Genomic DNA, 21,314 nt, shown 5'->3' with positions numbered 1-21,314 from the left:
GGAAGCCCACGTAGGCGGAATATATGAAGAACAAAGAGTCGAGCCAAGTCAGAGGCTGTGGGTAGGTTTTTAAAAGGAATGTAGTGTATCATTTTCGAAAATCGATCAATCATGGCCCAGATGGTGGTATAGCCATAGGAGATGGGCAGGTCTGTCACAAAGTCCATAGACAAATGCTACCAGGGATGAGTCGGAATGGACAGAGGCATCAGAGCTCCTGCAGGAGGTTGTCTGGGTGTTTTGTGCTGTGCACAAAGAGTGCAGGCAGAAACAAATTCAGTAGTTTCGGAACTTCATGGTGGGCCACCAGTAGAATCGCTGTAAGAATTCCAGTGTCTTGCGAATGCCTGTATGCCAAGCAAAATGAGAAGTATGTGCCCGAGTGAGAAGTCGTTTACAAAGAGCAAGAGCAACAAAGGTTTTCCCAGGAGGTGGCTGGATCTGAACGGTGGCAAATACCTTGGACTCCAGAACCGTAGTCTGTTTAAGAACTTCAGAGAGGGCTTCCGAGGAGAATGAATGGGAGAGAGCATCGGCCTTTTGAGTCAGAGATCCCGGTCGGTAGGTCAGGAGAAAATTAAACCTGGAGAAGAATATTGCTCATCTGGCCAGACGTGAACTGAGATGTTCTTTAAGAATAATAAGTTCAGATGATCCGTGTAGACAGTGATAGGGAATTTGGCTCCCTTGAGGAGATAACGCCACTCTGTAAAGGCTGCTTTGACTGCCAACAGCTCCTGTTCCCCAATAGGGTTATTTCTCTCTGCTTGCAGAAATTTTTTAGAAAAATAACTGCAAGGATGGATCCTATTATTTTCAAACTGTTGTATAAACACCGCCCCAACAGCTTCGGATGAGGCATCCACCTCCAAGAAAAAAGGACTGTTGACATCAGGCTGCCTCAGGATGGGTGCGAAAATTAAGGCCTGTTTCAGCATTTGAAAAGCTGTCTCAGCTTCAGGAGGCCACTGCAAGGGATTAGCTCCTTTGCAGGTCAAAGCCGAGATGGGGGCCACTAGAGTAGAAAATCCTTTTATAAACTTTCTGTAATAATTTGCGAATCCCAAGAATCTCTGTACGGCTTTTAAAGAGTTACTGCGAGACCAATCCAAAATGGCCTGTACCTTCTTGGGATCCATTTCTAGCCCAGATCCTGAGATGACAAATCTTAGAAATGGAATGGAGGGTACTTCAAATACACATTTTCCAGTTTGCAATACAAGTGATTCTCCCTCAGGCGAGACAAGACCTCCTTCACATGGGATTGATGTTTAGATAGGGTAGAGGAAAAGATCAAGATGTCGTCCAGATATACCACCACAGAAAGATATAGCAAATCTCTAAATATTTAATTCACAAAGTTCTGGAAGACCGTGGGTGCATTGCAAAGCCCGAATGGCATCACCAAATATTTAAAATGTCCGTCCCTAGTATTGAAGGTGGTCTTCCATTCATCGCCTGAACGAATCCTATTGAGGTTATACGCACCACATAGATCTAATTTAGAAAACACTGTGGCTCCTTTGACTCGGTCAAACAATTTGGTGATAAGGGGCAACAGGTATCTGTTTTTCACGGTAATGTCATTCAGGCCCCGATAATCGATACAGGGTCGGAGACCCCCATCTTTCTTTGACACAAAAAAGAAACCAGCGCTGGCAGGAGAAGTGGAAGGGCGGATAAAACCCTTTTGAAAGTTTTCTTGTATGTTCTCTGAAATGGCCTTGGTCTCAGGTAACGACAGTGGGTATATATGACCACTGGGAGGAATCTTGCCCGGAACTAGCTCAATGGGACAATCCCAGTATCGATGCGGAAATAAAAGATTTATAATGGGTAGGAATCTGCTAACTCTCTGAAATTTGAATTTTTTTAATAGGCTTAATACAATGCAGGCAGGAAGCATAACAGGAATCCCCCCAGGATAAAATTTGCATGGAACCCCACTCAATTCTGGGGTTGTGTTTACATAACCATGGATATCCTAGAATAATGCCGTGGGAGGCCTTGGGGATAACTAAAAAATGAATGAGTTCTGTATGGAGGGCCCCCACACGAACACGAACAGCTTGGGTTTGCGAGGATACAGTAACATTTACAATGTAACTGCCATCTACTGCCGACAAGGTGATGGTACGGGTGAGAGGCTTGACTGGAATTTGGAGCTCTTGGACAAGTTCTGTGGTGATGAAGTTTTTGGCAGCCCCTGAATCGAGGAGAGAGGGAACAATTTGAGATCCTTATTTTAACTCCAAAGAAATAGACATAGCAGATTCATTCTTACTCAGAGACAAAGACATGACTCCTAACCTGGTGTCTCCGGTGCCGGTTAGGAGCGAAGGTTTCCCGGACGACGGGAACAAGTAGCAACCAAATGACCAGTCTCTCCACAGTACATACATCAGTTCTCGCGGTGGCGTCTTTGCCGTTCCTCGACAGAGAGTCAGGCCAGGTTAATCTACATTGGTTCATCACTCGTAGGTTCAGGTACGGAAGTAACCAGAGGATTGGAAGCTCGGAACCTAAAACGGTCTCCCTTATTCTTTTCAGCCTGCCTCTCACGATATCGCAGATCCACTTTATTGCAGAGAGAGATCATCTCATTTAATTTAGTTGGAACGTCTCGAGTGGTAAGGTCATCTTTTAATCGGTCCGAGAGACCATTCCAAAAGGCAGAAACTAAAGCTTCCTCATTCCATTGTAGTTCTGAAGCCAAGGTTTGGAAATGAATAACATATTGGCTGACTGGATGGTTCCCTTGAAGGAGACGCATAATCTCAGTGGAGGCAGACGTGGTTCTTCCTAGTTCATCAAAAATCCTTTGGAAGGACACCAAAAAGTTGGTATAGTTGTCCAGAAGTGGATGTGACCTCTCCCAGAGTGGAGACACCCAGTCTAATGCAGAACCGGATAGAAGGGAGACAATGTAGGCGACCTTAGATTTCGCAGCAGGAAAGTTCGATGGTTGGAGGGTAAAGTGGACATCACACTGAGTATGAAATCCGCGGCACATCTTAGTATTTCCGTCAAACTTGCTAGGCATTGGCAAATGCAGGTGCGATGGGGCAGCTGGAGCAGTAACCACTGGAGAGGGTTGCGGATTAGCAGCGGCGGCATGTTCACCGTAACAAGGGAAGCTTGCAGAACGTCTTGTCTGAGCGACATATCCTGCAGAAATTGAGCTAACTGCCGCTGAGAGGCTTCTACGCTTTATAGCCGACTGGCATTACCCTGTAGTAGGTCCGCGGTAGGACCCTGTCCACTAGCCGTATCCATTTGCCAGTGCAAACTGTCACAACTTGATTAGAACTTGGATCCGGAGTGGAGACAGGAGATGTCCATAGGGCGGTTTGCTGGAATTGGAAAGAAGTCGGCCTCAGAGGGGTGTGATTCATGAAAGAGAAATGAAGTGAGGAATGCAGACTGTGGCACTGAGGAAGATGTGGGGTGTCAGACGTTGGAGCTGGAGGCTGGAGAGGACACTTGAACCCCGGGAATGGCAGACCCTCCGGCTGGGTAGGTAAATGGGATGGTGCACCCAGGAAGGAGCCGGTAGGAGAATCTACTGACCGCTGTCCTATCCTCCAACCTGACCGATCACCAGCACCCGGATCACCTCCAGAAGCCAGCACCCCCCAGGAGGGCCCCTGCCAGAGCACCTGGACAGGTAAGGTCCATGATCTCTGGGAACCCACAGCCCTGGTCATGACAGTACCCCCTCCTTTAGGGATGGCCTCTGGACACTTCTTTGGTTTCTCTGGATTCTCAGAATGGAAATTGCGGATCAAGTGAGGTGCATGGACATCTTCCGCTTTCACCCAACTGCAGCAGTACTGAGGCAAAGGAGCACAGGAACTAGCACACAACTTATGCTGTGTATAACGTTGCACTGGCAACTAGAGGGTGTGCAGAGTATATTTCATGAATGTGATAAACCGGGTTGGAACTATGTGTCCATTACATGGTTTTGTGATATGATATAAATCAGACCTGCTCTGTTGGACTATATGATTTAGTGCTGAACTGAAGGGTTTTGCACTAAAGGTTTTTTCTTTTGAGTTTTTTTATTTTGCAATTAATATGCAATGTATTACATGTGGGTACATTTATGTGGAACCCAAAATTCGCTGTTGCTTGCATGTCCTACCTACTGTATATATTTGATGATTATTAGGAGTGGCAAAATTGGGTAGCCACATTATATATGAGAAAAACTAAAATCATGTGAAGTGATATTTGCGGATCTGATGTTTTTTGAACAAAAAAATTTGCTATGTATACCCCGAGCATAATTATTAACATAGTTTGTCTAATTCATTTTTTGACTCATTCATTTTAACTAATACATTAATAAAGGTTATATTTTAACTGAATCATACAAATCAATAAGAGTGCCCCATAAAAAAGAGTCTGCTTTATCTCCTCTTTGTACGAATTTTGTGTATTCTGACTCAGAGGGAGCACCACCAACACTTAATTTAATACAGGTTTTCTGTATATGGAATACTTTGAGTTGGTTTTTGTGTAACAAATATTTATGTGCCAATTATAGGCTCATCTGTATAGACCAATATATTTTTTCTAGTGCGGATTCAATTCCTTGTTGTTGTGTCAATTGGGTCACATGTCTGAATCCAAGATGGCAGCGCCCTGTAGTAGTGGCGCTGCTAGGAGAATCTACTGCCCGCTGTCCTGTCCACAAACTTGACTGACCACCAGCACCTGGATCACCTCCAGAAGCCAGTACCCCCCAGGAGGGCCCCTGCCAGAGCGCCTGGACAGGTAAGGTCTGTGATCTCCGGGAACCCGCAGCCCTGGTCGTAACAAGTATGAACTTATAGCTTACCCAATACAGAGGTTCAGTATTTCTGCAAACAGCATTTGTCAGTTATTGGTCATGGGTATGAAAAATAATAGAATCTCACTGTTGTGCAATGTCCACAATCAGGAACAATCTAGGGGAATTTTAACCAGCAGTGATCTAAAAATTTACCAATAATGTATTTCCAGTGTAATTATAGCCTAACTACAGTAGTTGTAGATAAGTGTTCTATATTTAGCTGTTTGCAGATACTGTAGTATATATCCCAGCAATTAAATATATGATAATGACCAACAGTGTTTATTTATATCCCAGTGATATAATCTACAACTTATCAATGTGGAATATCTAGAAACTGATCTGCTTCATGTGTCACATTTGTACATTTAATAACTTTGATATCTATATAACTGCACTTTGTTGCTAGATGGTACAAAATCCATTCATTGAAAGTAATGTCTAAGTTCTGACACCGTTAACGGCATTACAGCATACAATCTGGAGTACACCAGAAGGGATTGTGAAGCCGAGAGTGTATATGGGCTCTTTGGCATCCTCAGCCACTGTCAAATACACTTCTCTACTTTAATAGCAATCAACAATGGTGACTTTTCACCAGGTTCACATTGTGATACCGCGGGATGCAGTCAATATCCCGACAGTCAATATTCCGGCTCCGGAATGCCGATGCCAGCTACCCGACTGCTGACCATTACGATGGTAAGTACTGGGGTTAGGGGGAGGGTTAGGCTTAGGGGTTGTGGTCAGGCACTAGAGGGAGGGTTAGGGTTAGTCACTAGGGTGGAAAGGTTAGGTTTAGGGTGCAGGGGTTAGGTAATGTTAAGGTAGTGGGGAAGGAGGGTTAGGGGTAGGGAGATGGGGAGGGTTAGGATACTGACCACCAGGATCCCGAGCGCAGCCATCCTGCACCCATCCAGGTACGGCTTAGCCCTAATGAGCTATGAAGCCTCTTGTTGCTGAGGGAAACTATTAAGCCACCTAGTGGTTGATGTTCTCCCTTGGTCCATGCTCCATTCTGTGAATAACAACACAAAACCAGTGTTTGGAGAAAGAGGTCACAGATTAAATCAATTGCGCTTGCCACAAAAGCATTAAAAGCAATTACCTCCAGCCTAACTGAGCCATACACAAATGGGGCAGTTGTACTATACATTAGAGATGTGCGCCGACCCCCGTATTTTGGTTTTGGTTGTGGATCTGTATCTTCCCTCATTTTGGATCTGGATCTGGTTTTGGATCTTTTTCCTTGGTGTTTTGTTTTTCGGTTTTGGTTTTGGATCTGTAATTCTTAGAAAAAATTATATAAATAGCTAAAACCACGTAATTTGGGCCCATTTTTGTTCCTACAGTATTGTTAACCTTAATAACAATAATTTTCAGGCATTTACATACATTTTTAACCACCTCACAACTCACAATACTGATTTAGCTATTTTTCGCCAATATAAGTCAAAGGCTGCAGCGAGCTGGCTGGCTAAAGTAAGCAGCATAGCAGTAGCACAAACACACGGCAGTTTAAAATATAGGACATGTATGAAACATTGCCACACAGCAGTGGCAGACAGGATGGCAGTTTATTAAACTATAATAATGTCAGTGGGCAATGCCCCAAATTGTGCCAAATGTAAAGGAGAGAGGTGCAAGATGGAATTGTCCTTCCCATCCACTCTTAAATGGCATATTAAAAAGGATATGCACAGTTTAACAAACCAAGCACTTTAGCGACTAGGACTGACACTTTCGTGGCTGAACTCCTTGGTTTGTTTGGGCCCCCACAAAACATTTTTTGGAAGGACTACCTTCAATTAGTGATGGAGATTGCATGTGCTGATCCAAACTGCTGGTAGCTGATACTGGACTGCTTGTTATTAATTTACAAAGTATTATAATTTTGTTAAACAAATTGCATGAACTCGCTGCAAATGACGCAACAGGGAGGAGGTGCCTAGATGGTTAACTTCCCTTCCTCTGCTAAATTTGGCTTTACAAATGAAACGGATGCATTCACAACTGTTGTCAGAATTGAGATTAAAATAATTCCACTCCCAAGATGTGGCTTTTCTGGCTTTCTTTTTATTATGAGCAAGAACTGCTGCCACTGGTGGCTGATTTATACAAACCACATCCTCATCATCAACATCCTCATTAGCATTAGATAGGACACAAATTTCCCCCTCATCCTCCTTTTGCACTTCCTCCACACTATCATACTCATTTTTTATTTCACCATCTAATACTAGCACAGCCGTCATGGCGTCAGTGATCCGCTGTGAAACTGGGTGACAGCTGTTATACTTACTACCTCTATCAAAGGACTGTTAAATGTCAATTGTTTTTTTTTAATTACTACAAGTAGTAGTCTTCTTGGTCCCTTTCTGGGATGAAGATCCACCCCCAGCAGCAGCAACAGATGTAGCACTCAATGATCCTTCTGAGGAATCACGGATAGGAGAGGAGTCAGTCATGCTTATGAAGTTGGATGCAGGACTACTTCTGATCACGATTCAGATGTTGATGATGATGCAAGAGTGGGTGGTGGAGATGGCAGGTGCTTGTATCCAGATAGAAGGGAGCAGCTAGGTGGCTGGACTGATTGTTGTTCGTTTTTTTGTCCCCAAAGTTTTAGAATTTGAAATACCCTTTCCAATTTGATGAATGCGCTGCAGGTGATGTAACAGGGAGGAGGTTCCAAGATGGTTAAGGTTCTTACCTCTACTCACTTTTACTTGGCAATGGTTACAAATGGCTTGGCAAAGGTTGTCCAGATTTGGGTGGAAATAATTCCACACAATGGAAGTGGATTTTTTGGTCCTTTGCCAAGGCATGGCAACAATGGGATTTTTCCCACCATGGGCAACAACTGTTGTCTGATTTACAGTGTTTACACAAACATCCTCATCATCAACATCTTGGTCATCATCAACATCCTCATCATCCTTGTTGTTATCGCCAATTACATAAATATCATCCTCATCCTCCTCATGCAATTCCACAGAACCATCCTCGATTTCTACGTCAGCATGTTGACTTGTGCTGCTCATCCCCACATTTGAAGAGGGCACACAAATGGTGGAAGGATGATCCAGAATTAATTACAATACAGACTTCTTGAAAAATGTATATTTTATTAATTACAGTCGTCACATAAAAGGAATTAAAACTAAAGGTATAATAGCTATACAGCCATTGTACTAAAGTAAAATCAATGTTGAAGTGTGAAGGTGGAAAAGTGCTACTGGCGTGGAATGACGGCCATCTTGTAGTTGCGGGGAAAGTGTCCAGCACTGCTTATTTCAGGGCTTAAGTCCAAGTCCTCTGGAGATACCGATGTGGTCAGGGTGTACTTCTGAAGGAGTACTGTGAGAAACAGAAACAGCTCCATGCGGGCCAGACTTTCTCCCGGACACTGACGCTTCCCTAAAGTGGATAGTATAAATATATTGAACTTAAACACAGTAAAAATTGTTCTCTTTGTTTTAAAATGAAAAACTATTTGTGGTAGATAAGTACACAGTAAAAGAATAGTACTCACTGGTGACTGGGTGGTTAGGGGGCATAGCTGTAAGAATCGTGGTCAGGCCAACGTTTATCCTACTTTTCTAATGCATCAATGTTGCAAAGTATGGTCCAGTATCTATGTGACCATGCAAAGCAGCTGGCCTGGGTGTTACTAGAAGGTACTGGGACACATTATAACATTGTTAAGGGTCCCAGGGTTACACCCAACCACCTGGGCTCTATCCAAAAGTCACATACCAAAGTCAATGCTTTACAATATGGCTATTTGCATATCCGAACCATAGGGCCTGATTCAGCAGCGTACGTAATTGCAAGTATGTACACAGATTGGCCGATTGTTCAGTACTGTGTATGCGTATGCACTGCACTGCGCGTGCGCTTCAATCGCCCTGCGATTACGGACACACACAGGAATCCATCGCAGAGTAAGTGACAGGCTGTGAGTGTTTGGGAGTGGTGACAGGGAAGTGGTTGGAGAAACACAGCCGTGCTTGTCCATTTGAACGCCGTTGTGTGGGCGTGTATAAATTAGCCACTGCTTGAGAGACCGCTGTGTGCGACGTGACTTACTTATTCTGCGACGGCTGTAATTGTGCGGGCTGGACCAATGTGCTTCATTGTTACCGATGTATACGCTGGACTGCAGATATTACGGATGTGAGAAAACAGCAGTGGGCGTCTCTATGCTGGCTGGGCTGTGGCAGTCATTACCATAATTTCGCAGCTGCATTACATGCGATTACGCAGCAGCGATCACAATTGTGATCTATACTGATTCAGGCAGATAGTTAGTAAAATGGCAGCTTGAGCTTTACACGTTTATACTCTGCTACTATTGATAAATGTAAAAGAATTACAGTTCATGCACTGTCTCCTTTTTGCAATGGCCCGGGACATACTGTATAGAACAAGGCATGATATAAATATGTACTGCCCTACAATATTCAATATACAGACAGATTTTTATTAGAGGCAAGCAGTCTGGTGTGTCTTGGATTCTTCTGCAAAGTTCGGAGGCAAAATGTAATCTTTCACAGACAAAACGTCATCTTTTATAGGCATTGCTGCAAGTTATCCATAAAAGATGATGTTTTGCCTCGTTCTGAAATCTAAACTTGGTGGAAAGATCTGAGCCAAAACAGAATTGTTCATCTTTCATTTTAATAACAGTGGCCCTGATTCATAGCCGGACGCTCTGACAGTGCGCTCGCTCTGAATCAGGACCGTCCTTTTTGATTTTTAGAGTGGCCTCCTGGCCGATCTTATAGCTGTGGGTGACCACCCACAGCTATAGCGAGCAGCCAGGAAGATGATCACGATGGTCAAGACCATCACAACCATCGGGCTTGCGACGAGACCCTTGTGGTAGGGTCTTGTTGCAGCAAGCCCTGGAGTGCTTTCAGCTCAAACACATCCGAAAGCACTCCCACTGACATCACTTGTGATGTCAGTGGGGCCGGCCCCAGACGGTAGGCGTTCCCATGGGAACACCTCCGTCTGGGATCCACGTCCCCGGCATGCCCACCAAAGGGGGCGTGCTGTCACTCAACATCGACAGCACGCCCCCTTTGGTACGAGACCCGGATTTCACGCATGCGCACGACGGAGCCGCCTCCATCGTGCACGTGCGCAATGGGCCACCATCGACCCGCTTGAGAGCGCTCAGTGCTCCCGAGCGGGTCTGAACCAGACCCTGTGTTCTTACAGTTAAACAGTCGATACTTAATTTAACTGTAAGAGTGTAACTAGAAATGTTGGATTTTAGGCAATAATATGTATTACAGTAGCATATAATATAATATGGTGAATTGACATGTATATAAGTAAAATAAAGAGGGGACGATTGGGAAGTGTAACAAAGTCTGATTTGAAAAACAAATTTACCACAATTCCCCAGCGATTCTGGCATCCACACCATTGAATTTAACACCCAGTGGTTTGGAGGTTTAAAGAGCCAAACTCGCCGGTAATTTGACTCAAGTGGCAATCCAGTCAGAAAGTAAAGCATCTTCAGTATATATATTAACAGTAATTAACACTTACTTATTTAAGGGGCCAAAACAATTAGAAAATACATTTACGAGGGAACAATTATATAATAGATATCATACAATTATCTTATAACAGTAATATTGGGGGCAATTTAATACTAAATAATAAAATAAGAATACATTGTTTATTAATTTTACAAGTTATTATTTAATACATTTTATGGGGCCAATTTTATTAGCAAATTAGCAGTGACAAATTAATAATTTTTTTATGGAAACACCAATTATATTGAAAACTTGTGGAACTATCAGGGTCAGCCTGCACATGCTTCATTCAATTATTAATTAATATGTACAGAAGCCTATACTGTAGGAGGAGGACACTGATAAGTATAGGCACAGTCAGAGATAGAGAAGTGACAGGTATAGAATCCTATACTGTAGGAGGAAGACACTGGTAAGTATAGGCTCAGTCAGAGATAGGGAAGTGACAGGTACAGAAGCCTATACTGTAGGAGAAAGACACTGGTAAGTATAGGCTCAGTCAGAGATAGGGAAGTGACAGGTACAGAAGCCTATACTGTAGGAGGAAGACACTGGTAAGTATAGGCTCAGTCAGAGAGAGGGAAGTGACAGGTACAGAAGCCAATACTATAGGAGGAAGACACTGGTAAGTATAGGCTCAGTCAGAGATAGGGAGGTGACAGGTACAGAAGCCTATACTGTAGGAGGAAGACACTGGTAAGTATAGGCTCAGTCAGAGATAAGGAGGTGACAGGTACAGAAGCCTATACTGTAGGAGGATGACACTGGTAAGTATAGGCTCAGTCAGAGATAGGGAGGTGACAGGTACAGAAGCCTGTACTGTAGGAGGGAGACACTGGTAAGTATAAGCTCAGTCAGAGATAGGGAAGTGACAGGTACAGAAGCCTATACTGTAGGAGTGAGACACTGGTAAGTATAGGCTCAGTCAGAGATAGGGAGGTGACAGGTACAGAAGCCTATACTGTAGGAGTGAGACATTGGTAAGTTTAGGCCCAGTCAGAGATAGGGAGGTGACAGGTACAGAAGCCTATACTGTAGGAGGAAGACACTGGTAAGTATAGGCTCAGTCAGAGATAGGGAAGTGACAGGTACAGAAGCCTATTCTGTAGGAGGAAGACACTGGTAAGTATAGGCTCAGTCAGAGATAGGGAAGTGACAGGTACAGAAGCCTATACTGTAGGAGGAAGACACTGGTAAGTATAGGCTCAGTCAGAGATAGGGAAGTCACAGGTACAGAAGCCTATACTGTAGTAGGCAGACACTGGTAAGTATAGGCTCAGTCAGAGATGGGGAAGTGACAGGTACAGAAGCCTATACTGTAGGAGGAAGACACTGGTAAGTACAGGCTCAGTCAGAGATAGGGAGGTGACAGGTACAGAAGCTTATACTGTAGGAGGAAGACACTGGTAAGTCTAGGCTCAGTCAGAGATAGGGAGGTGACAGGTACAGAAGCCTATACTGTAGGAGGAAGACACTGGTAAGTACAGGCTCAGTCAGAGATAGGGAGGTGACAGGTACAGAAGCTTATACTGTAGGAGGAAGACACTGGTAAGTCTAGGCTCAGTCAGAGATAGGGAGGTGACAGGTACAGAAGCCTATACTGTAGGAGGAAGGCACTGGTAAGTATAGGCTCAGTCAGAGATATGGAAGTGACAGGTACAGAAGCCAATACTGTAGGAGTGAGACATTGGTAAGTTTAGGCCCAGTCGGAGATAGGGAGGTAACAGGTACAGAAGCCTATACTGTAGGAGAAAGACACTGGTAAGTATAGGCTCAGTCAGAGATAGGGAAGTGACAGGTACAGAAGCCTATACTGTAGGAGGAAGACACTGGTAAGTATAGGCTCAGTCAGAGAGAGGGAAGTGACAGGTACAGAAGCCTATACTGTAGGAGAAAGACACTGGTAAGTATAGGCTCAGTCAGAGATAGGGAAGTGACAGGTACAGAAGCCTATACTGTAGGAGGAAGACACTGGTAAGTATAGGCTCAGTCAGAGAGAGGGAAGTGACAGGTACAGAAGCCAATACTATAGGAGGAAGACACTGGTAAGTATAGGCTCAGTCAGAGATAGATAGGTGACAGGTACAGAAGCCTATACTGTAGGAGGAAGACACTGGTAAGTATAGGCTCAGTCAGAGATAAGGAGGTGACAGGTACAGAAGCCTATACTGTAGGAGGAAGACACTGGTAAGTATAGGCTCAGTCAGAGACAGGGAAGTGACAGGTACAGAAGCCTATACTGTAGGAGGATGACACTGGTAAGTATAGGCTCAGTCAGAGATAGGGAGGTGACAGGTACAGAAGCCTGTACTGTAGGAGCGAGACACTGGTAAGTATAAGCTCAGTCAGAGATAGGGAAGTGACAGGTACAGAAGCCTATACTGTAGGAGTGAGACACTGGTAAGTATAGTCTCAGTCAGAGATAGGGAGGTGACAGGTACAGAAGCCTATACTGTAGGAGTGAGACATTGGTAAGTTTAGGCCCAGTCAGAGATAGGGAGGTGACAGGTACAGAAGCCTATTCTGTAGGAGGAAGACACTGGTAAGTATAGGCTCAGTCAGAGATAGGGAAGTGACAGGTACAGAAGCCTATACTGTAGGAGGAAGACACTGGTAAGTACAGGCTCAGTCAGAGATAGGGAGGTGACAGGTACAGAAGCTTATACTGTAGGAGGAAGACACTGGTAAGTCTAGGCTCAGTCAGAGATAGGGAGGTGACAGGTACAGAAGCCTATACTGTAGGAGGAAGGCACTGGTAAGTATAGGCTCAGTCAGAGATATGGAGGTGACAGGTACAGAAGCCTATACTGTAGGAGGATGACACTGGTAAGTATAGGCTCAGTCAGAGATAGGGAGGTGACAGGTACAGAAGCCTATACTGTAGGAGTGAGACATTGGTAAGTTTAGGCCCAGTCGGAGATAGGGAGGTGACAGGTACAGAAGCCTACACTGTAGGAGGAAGACACTGGAAAGTATAGGCTCAGTCAGAGATAGGGAAGTGACAGGTACAGATGCCTATACTGTAGTAGGCAGACACTGGTAAGTATAAGCTCAGTCAGAGATAGGGAAGTGACAGGTACAGAAGCCTATACTGTAGGAGTGAGACATTGGTAAGTTTTGGCCCAGTCAGAGATAGGGAAGTGACAGGTACAGAAGCCTATTCTGTAGGAGGAAGACATTGGTAAGTATAGGCTCAGTCAGAGATAGGGAAGTGACAGGTACAGAAGCCTATACTGTAAGAGGAGGACACTGGTAAGTATAGGCTCAGTCAGAGATAGATAGGTGACAGGTACAGAAGCCTATACTGTAGGAGGAAGACACTGGTAAGTATAGGCTCAGTCAGAGATAGGGAAGTGACAGGTACAGATGCCTATTCTGTAGGAGGAAGACATTGGTAAGTATAGGCTCAGTCAGAGATAGGGAAGTGACAGGTACAGAAGCCTATACTGTAAGAGGAGGACACTGGTAAGTACAGGCTCAGTCAGAGATAGGGAAGTGACAGGTACAGAAGCCTATTCTGTAGGAGGAAGACACTGGTAAGTATAGGCTCAGTCAGAGATAGGGAAGTGACAGGTACAGATGCCTATACTGTAGTAGGCAGACACTGGTAAGTATAAGCTCAGTCAGAGATAGGGAAGTGACAGGTACAGAAGCCTATTCTGTAGGAGGAAGACACTGGTAAGTATAGTCTCAGTCAGAGATAGGGAGGTGACAGGTACAGAAGCCTATACTGTAGGAGTGAGACATTGGTAAGTTTAGGCCCAGTCAGAGATAGGGAGGTGACAGGTACAGAAGCCTACACTGTAGGAGGAAGACACTGGTAAGTATAGGCTCAGTCAGAGATAGGGAAGTGACAGGTACAGAAGCCTATTCTGTAGGAGGAAGACACTGGTAAGTATAGGCTCAGTCAGAGATAGGGAAGTGACAGGTACAGAAGCCTATACTGTAGGAGGAAGACACTGGTAAGTACAGGCTCAGTCAGAGATAGGGAGGTGACAGGTACAGAAGCTTATACTGTAGGAGGAAGACACTGGTAAGTCTAGGCTCAGTCAGAGATAGGGAGGTGACAGGTACAGAAGCCTATACTGTAGGAGGAAGGCACTGGTAAATATAGGCTCAGTCAGAGATATGGAGGTGACAGGTACAGAAGCCTATACTGTAGGAGGATGACACTGGTAAGTATAGGCTCAGTCAGAGATAGGGAGGTGACAGGTACAGAAGCCTATACTGTAGGAGTGAGACATTGGTAAGTTTAGGCCCAGTCGGAGATAGGGAGGTGACAGGTACAGAAGCCTACACTGTAGGAGGAAGACACTGGAAAGTATAGGCTCAGTCAGAGATAGGGAAGTGACAGGTACAGATGCCTATACTGTAGTAGGCAGACACTGGTAAGTATAAGCTCAGTCAGAGATAGGGAAGTGACAGGTACAGAAGCCTATACTGTAGGAGTGAGACATTGGTAAGTTTTGGCCCAGTCAGAGATAGGGAAGTGACAGGTACAGAAGCCTATTCTGTAGGAGGAAGACATTGGTAAGTATAGGCTCAGTCAGAGATAGGGAAGTGACAGGTACAGAAGCCTATACTGTAAGAGGAGGACACTGGTAAGTATAGGCTCAGTCAGAGATAGATAGGTGACAGGTACAGAAGCCTATACTGTAGGAGGAAGACACTGGTAAGTATAGGCTCAGTCAGAGATAGGGAAGTGACAGGTACAGATGCCTATTCTGTAGGAGGAAGACATTGGTAAGTATAGGCTCAGTCAGAGATAGGGAAGTGACAGGTACAGAAGCCTATACTGTAAGAGGAGGACACTGGTAAGTACAGGCTCAGTCAGAGATAGGGAAGTGACAGGTACAGAAGCCTATTCTGTAGGAGGAAGACACTGGTAAGTATAGGCTCAGTCAGAGATAGGGAAGTGACAGGTACAGATGCCTATACTGTAGTAGGCAGACACTGGTAAGTATAAGCTCAGTCAGAGATAGGGAAGTGACAGGTACAGAAGCCTATACTGTAGGAGGAAGACACTGGTAAGTATAGGCTCAGTCGGAGATGGGGAAGTGACAGGTACAGAAGCCTATACTGTAGGAGGGAGACACTGGTAAGTACAGGCTCAGTCGGAGATGGGGAAGTGACAGGTACAGAAGCCTATACTGTAGGAGGGAGACACTGGTAAGTACAGGCTCAGTCGGAGATAGGGAAGTGACAGGTACAGAAGCCTATACTGTAGGAGTGAGACATTGGTAAGTTTTGGCCCAGTCAGAGATAGGGAAGTGACAGGTACAGAAGCCTATTCTGTAGGAGGAAGACATTGGTAAGTATAGGCTCAGTCAGAGATAGGGAAGTGACAGGTACAGAAGCCTATACTGTAAGAGGAGGACACTGGTAAGTATAGGCTCAGTCAGAGATAGGGAAGTGACAGGTACAGAAGCCTATACTGTAGGAGGAAGACACTGGTAAGTATAGGCTCAGTCGGAGATGGGGAAGTGACAGGTACAGAAGCCTATACTGTAGGAGGGAGACACTGGTAAGTACAGGCTCAGTCGGAGATGGGGAAGTGACAGGTACAGAAGCCTATACTGTAGGAGGGAGACACTGGTAAATATAGGCTCAGTCAGAGATAGGGAAGTGACAGGTACAGGAGCCTATACTGTAGGAGGAAGACACTGGTAAGTATAGGCTCAGTCAGAGATAGGGAAGTGACAGGTACAGAAGCCTATACTGTAGGAGGAAGACACTGGTAAGTACAGGCTCAGTCAGAGATAGGGAGGTGACAGGTACAGAAGCTTATACTGTAGGAGGAAGACACTGGTAAGTCTAGGCTCAGTCAGAGATAGGGAGGTGACAGGTACAGAAGCCTATACTGTAGGAGGAAGACACTGGTAAGTATAGGCTCAGTCAGAGATAGGGAAGTGACAGGTACAGAAGCTTATACTGTAGGAGGAATACACTGGTAAGTATAGGCTCAGTCAGAGATAGGGAAGTGACAGGTACAGAAGCCTATACTGTAGGAGGAGGACACTGGTAAGTATAGGCTCAGTCAGAGATAGGGAAGTGACAGGTACAGAAGCCTATACTGTAGGAGGAGGACACCGGTAAGTATAGGCTCAGTCAGAGATAGGGAAGTGAAAGGCAGCAATATGACCGTATCAAAAAGTTACCAAACAGTGTTCTGTAGGTTCAAGTCTGCCCGAGCCAGGAGACAGCGAACAATTACATAACTCCACTAATTTTGCTTACAAACTGCTACAGATTAATGGAACCACTAACTGGTACACTTAAGTATTTACTGCTGTGCATATTTCTAAACATTGAGGGTTATTGCTCATACGCTCCCTGCAGTGGTATATAGACTTGCCCCCTTACAGGGCAACAGATATTATGCTGAAATGGAACACTGAACTAAACCAGGTTATTATATATAAGCCCCTATATATACTTTTTTAAATGCAACTGTGATGAGATGTATTCACCACACTTTGCATTGTGACATTAAAAATATGTATCAAAATGTTTTGCAAGCTCTGTCCTGGTGAATAAGAGAGCAATGCCTTCTGTACTCGTTACTAGCCACATCTGGCATTCACAATTGTGAAATCCTTCATATGCCAGCAATTGGTCTTCACATTAGCCAGACTCACCACGAATGCACGATAAGTCATTTTCAGTGCAGCGCAGCTACAGAATCAGGATGGGCTAAGACCAGCAGCACAATTACACTCTCCATCATAGGTCAGTACATTTTCTCTCCTATCTACCTACTCTCTCAACCTGTGTGCTGGACGGGTGAGCTGCCTGTGTGCTAGACGGGTGTGCTGTCTGTGTCCTGGACAGGTGTGCTGTCTGTGGGCTAGACGGGTGTGCTGTCTGTGTGCTGGACGGGTGTGCTGTCTGTGTGCTGGACGGGTGTGCTGTCTGTGTGCTGGACGGGTGTGCTGTCTGTATCCTGGACGGGTGTGCTGCCTGTGTGCTGGACAGGTGTGCTGCCTGTGTGCTGGACGGGTGTGCTGTCTGTGTGCTGGATGGGTGTGCTGTCTGTGTCCTGGACGGGTGTGCTGCCTGTGTGCTGGACAAGTGTGCTGTCTGTGTGCTGGATGGGTGTGCTGTCTGTGTGCTGGACAGGTGATATGCCTGTGTGCTGGACAGATGTGCTGTCTGTGTACTGGATGGTTGTGCTGCCTGTGTGCTGGACAGGTGCTCTACCTGTGTGCTGGATGAGGTGATCTGCCTGTGTGCTAGACGGGTGTGCTGTCTGTGTCCTGGACGGGTGTGCTGTCTGTGTGCTAGACGGGTGTGCTGTCTGTGTGCTAGACGGGTGTGCTGTCTGTGTGCTAGACGGGTGTGCTGTCTGTGTGCTGGACGGGTGTGCTGTCTGTGTGCTGGACGGGTAAGCTGCCTGTGTGCTAGACGGGAGTGCTGTCTGTGTGCTGGATGGGTGTGCTGCCTGTGTCCTGGACGGGTGTGCTGCCTGTGTGCTGGATGGGTGTGCTGTCTGTGTGCTGGACGGGTGTGCTGTCTGTGTGCTGGACGGGTGTGCTGCCTGTGTGCTGGACAGGTGTGCTGCCTGTGTGCTGGATGGGTGTGCTGTCTGTGTGCTGGATGGGTGTGCTGTCTGTGTCCTGGACGGGTGTGCTGCCTGTGTGCTGGACGGATGATCTGCCTGTGTGCTGGACAGGTGTGCTGTCTGTGTACTGGATGGTTGTGCTGCCTGTGTGCTGGACAGGTGCTCTACCTGTGTGCTGGATGAGGTGATCTGCCTGTGTGCTAAACGGGTGTGCTGTCTGTGTCCTGGACGGGTGTGCTGTCTGTGTGCTAGATGGGTGTGCTGTCTGTGTCCTGGACGGGTGTGTTGTCTGTGGGCTAGACGGGTGTGCTGTCTGTGTGCTGGACGGGTGTGCTGTCTGTGTGCTGGATGGGTGTGCTGTCTGTATCCTGGACGGGTGTGCTGCCTGTGTGCTGGACAGGTGTGCTGCCTGTGTGCTGGACGGGTGTGCTGTCTGTGTGCTGGATGGGTGTGCTTTCTGTGTCCTGGACGGGTGTGCTGCCTGTGTGCTGGACAAGTGTGCTGTCTGTGTGCTGGATGGGTGTGCTGTCTGTGTGCTGGACAGGTGATCTGCCTGTGTGCTGGACAGATGTGCTGTCTGTGTACTGGATGGTTGTGCTGCCTGTGTGCTGGACAGGTGCTCTACCTGTGTGCTGGATGAGGTGATCTGCCTGTGTGCTAAACGGGTGTGCTGTCTGTGTCCTGGACGGGTGTGCTGTCTGTGTGCTAGACGGGTGTGCTGTCTGTGTGCTGGACGGGTGTGCTGTCTGTGTGCTGGACGGGTAAGCTGCCTGTGTGCTAGACGGGAGTGCTGTCTGTGTGCTGGATGGGTGTGCTGCCTGTGTCCTGGATGGGTGTGCTGCCTGTGTGCTGGATGGGTGTGCTGCCTGTGTGCTGGATGGGTGTGCTGTCTGTGGCCTGGACAGGTGTGCTGCCTGTGTGCTGGACGAGTGTGCTGTCTGTGTGCTGGATGGGTGTGCTGTCTGTGTGCTGGACGGGTGTGCTGCCTGTGTGCTGGACAGGTGCTCTACCTGTGTGCTGGAAAGGTGTGCTGTCTGTGTACTAGACGGTTGTGCTGCCTGTGTGCTGGACAGGTGATCTGCCTGTGTGCTGGATGGGTGATCTGACTGTGTGCTGGACGTGTGATCTGCCTGTGTGCTGGACGGGTAATCTGCCTGTGTGCTGGATGGGTGTGCTGCCAATGTGCTGGATGGGTATCTGCCTGTGTGCTGGACAGTTGTGCTGCCTGTGTGCTGGACAGGTGATCTGCCTGTGTGCTCGACAGGTGATCTGCCTGTGTGCTGGACAGGAGTGCTGCCTATGTGCTGGACGGGTGATCTGCCTGTGTGCTGGACGGGGGTGCTGCCTGTGTGCTGGATGAGTGTGCAGCTCACCAGGGATGGAAGTCATCTCAGCTTAGCTGTGCCTGTGATCAGATGCAGGGTATAGAAAAAGAACACGGTAGGGATCTCCAAGAATCCCTCTCCCAGCTGAAGAAAAAAGGAAGGTTTCTGCTAATGCCACCTAATGATGGGTTTAGTTTAGAAGGGCCACATTAGAAAATAATTATGGTATGGAAAATTGGATCTGCATTCAGAACGGATGCACATTTTATGGTTCTGTACTGTATGTATGAGATTTTTGCTAAATATCCTCAACAAGCCTTGTAATAGCCGAATTTACAATGTTAGTTTTTGAAAATCTTCAGTTAAAAGTTACTTGATAAATATACTCCATAGTCTTCTACATAGATTAGGAACAGACATTGGCCCTCATTCAGAGCCGTACGCTCTGAGCAGAGCGCACGCTCTGAATGAGGGCCGGGCTCCATTTTCATGGAGCGTCCTCCTGGACGCTCGTATAGCTGTGGGTCACCACCCACAGGCTATACGAGCGTGCTTTTTGATGGCCGCGATGGTCGAGACCATCGCGACCATCGAAATTGCGAGCCGGAGCCTGCGGTTGAGGTTTTCAACCGCAAGCTCCGGAGTGATTTTGGCTCTATCAGAGCCAAAATCACTCCCACTGACATCACTAGTGATGTCAGTGGGCCGGCTTCTGACGGGAGGCGTTCCCGTGGGAACGCCCCCGTCAGGGAGGCACGCCCCCGGCACGCCCACCAAAGGGGGCGTGCTGTCAATCAACATTGACAGCACGCCCCCTTTGATCGGACACAACGAGCGAAGGACTTTCCTTCGCTCGTCGCGTCTGGCGCATGCGCACGACGGAGCTCCCTCCGTCGTGCGCATGCTCAGTGCATAACATCGACCCATTTGCGAGCAGACAGCCGCTCGCGAGTGGGTCTGAATCAGGCCCATTATTTGTTTTACTTATATAATTATACTGAAACTCATATTTTGAGTAATTATTTATTTAATGTGAATAGAACTCTCCCTCTAAACCCTATGGGTCCTATTGATCATCTGTGGCCATGCAGCCTCCTATAATGAAGTCTCTACCTAGCCAAGAGTTGTTTTGGTGGATACATAATTACCGGAGCCATCCAGTATTGCTAAGGTGCGGTGACATCTGCTCCAAAAAGCAGCAGTTCCCATGATTTCCTAACACTGCAACTTCAGTTGCAGTGTTACTTACCAGACTGTACTGGCTTTCTGTGCATGCTCCACCTCTGGCCACGCATTCACACCTCCAAAGGTCACACTGGGCAGAGGCGGCAGAGGAATCTGATCCCTCTTCGCAACCCAGAACTCATTCATATCGGGCCCCTGATAACAAAAGGGACATTACATAAAGCATGGGGATACTAATGTTTCAGCATGTGTAATTGGTCAATTAGTGATGATAAACTGGCCCCTATATATTTATTTAAAATTCATGTTTATTAGAATATTCTCAGTTTCTTAGTATGTTCCCTTACCCTAAAACTCTTCCTATCCATTCCAATAAACATAATTCCTAAGGGTGTGTCCATTAGGGTCAGTGGCACTCTTTCAGAGATGAAGAATAGAGTGGCACCCTCGACAAGAAATGGAACTCTGCATATATATTATATGTACAGTAATTATTTATCACCTTATCACTGAGGTAATGTTGGACAATTACCCCAGCATCTGATTGATTGGTACACAAAATGCACAGTACCTGCAGAGAAAGGCAGCAGAGCCAGGCTCTTCTTTATACCCCCCTGATCATCCAAGAACCGTCCTGGGGAGAACACATCAGGTTGGGGATAGTATTTAGGATCCTTTAGTACAGTTGTCAGCAAGGGGAGCACGTCCGTGCCCTGATATGTAATGGAAGGGAAGGATATTAGAACATCTGCTTGAATGAAACATAGATTCCAAATATTAATCTTACCCAAATATTAATATCACTCATTCTAACGTTCTTCTATAATAGTATCTTTCATGTTATA

General features: G+C 46.2%; 1 protein-coding gene across 1 annotated transcript in view; it reads right to left on the bottom strand.

Moving 5' to 3' along the window:
- Nucleotides 1–8,065: 8,065 nt before the first annotated feature.
- The window catches only part of LOC148518778 (cytochrome P450 2C5-like), a 66,345-nt gene continuing 53,096 nt past the window's right edge, over nt 8,066–21,314 (bottom strand). Inside the window, exons 8-9 of the mRNA XM_088477110.1 lie at nt 21,041–21,182; nt 8,066–8,260 (exon numbers count right to left, since the gene is read on the bottom strand). Of these exons, the coding sequence (XP_088333236.1) occupies nt 8,076–8,260; nt 21,041–21,182 (327 nt within the window). The 3' untranslated portion in view covers nt 8,066–8,075. The remainder of the gene's footprint in view (nt 8,261–21,040; nt 21,183–21,314) is intronic.

This window comes from Taudactylus pleione, unplaced genomic scaffold (assembly GCF_031769625.1).
Source record: "Taudactylus pleione unplaced genomic scaffold, aTauple2 ptg000199l, whole genome shotgun sequence".
Lineage (NCBI taxonomy): Eukaryota > Metazoa > Chordata > Amphibia > Anura > Myobatrachidae > Taudactylus > Taudactylus pleione.
Note: the sequence above shows the minus strand (reverse complement) of the source record. Positions and strands in the feature narration are given on the sequence as shown.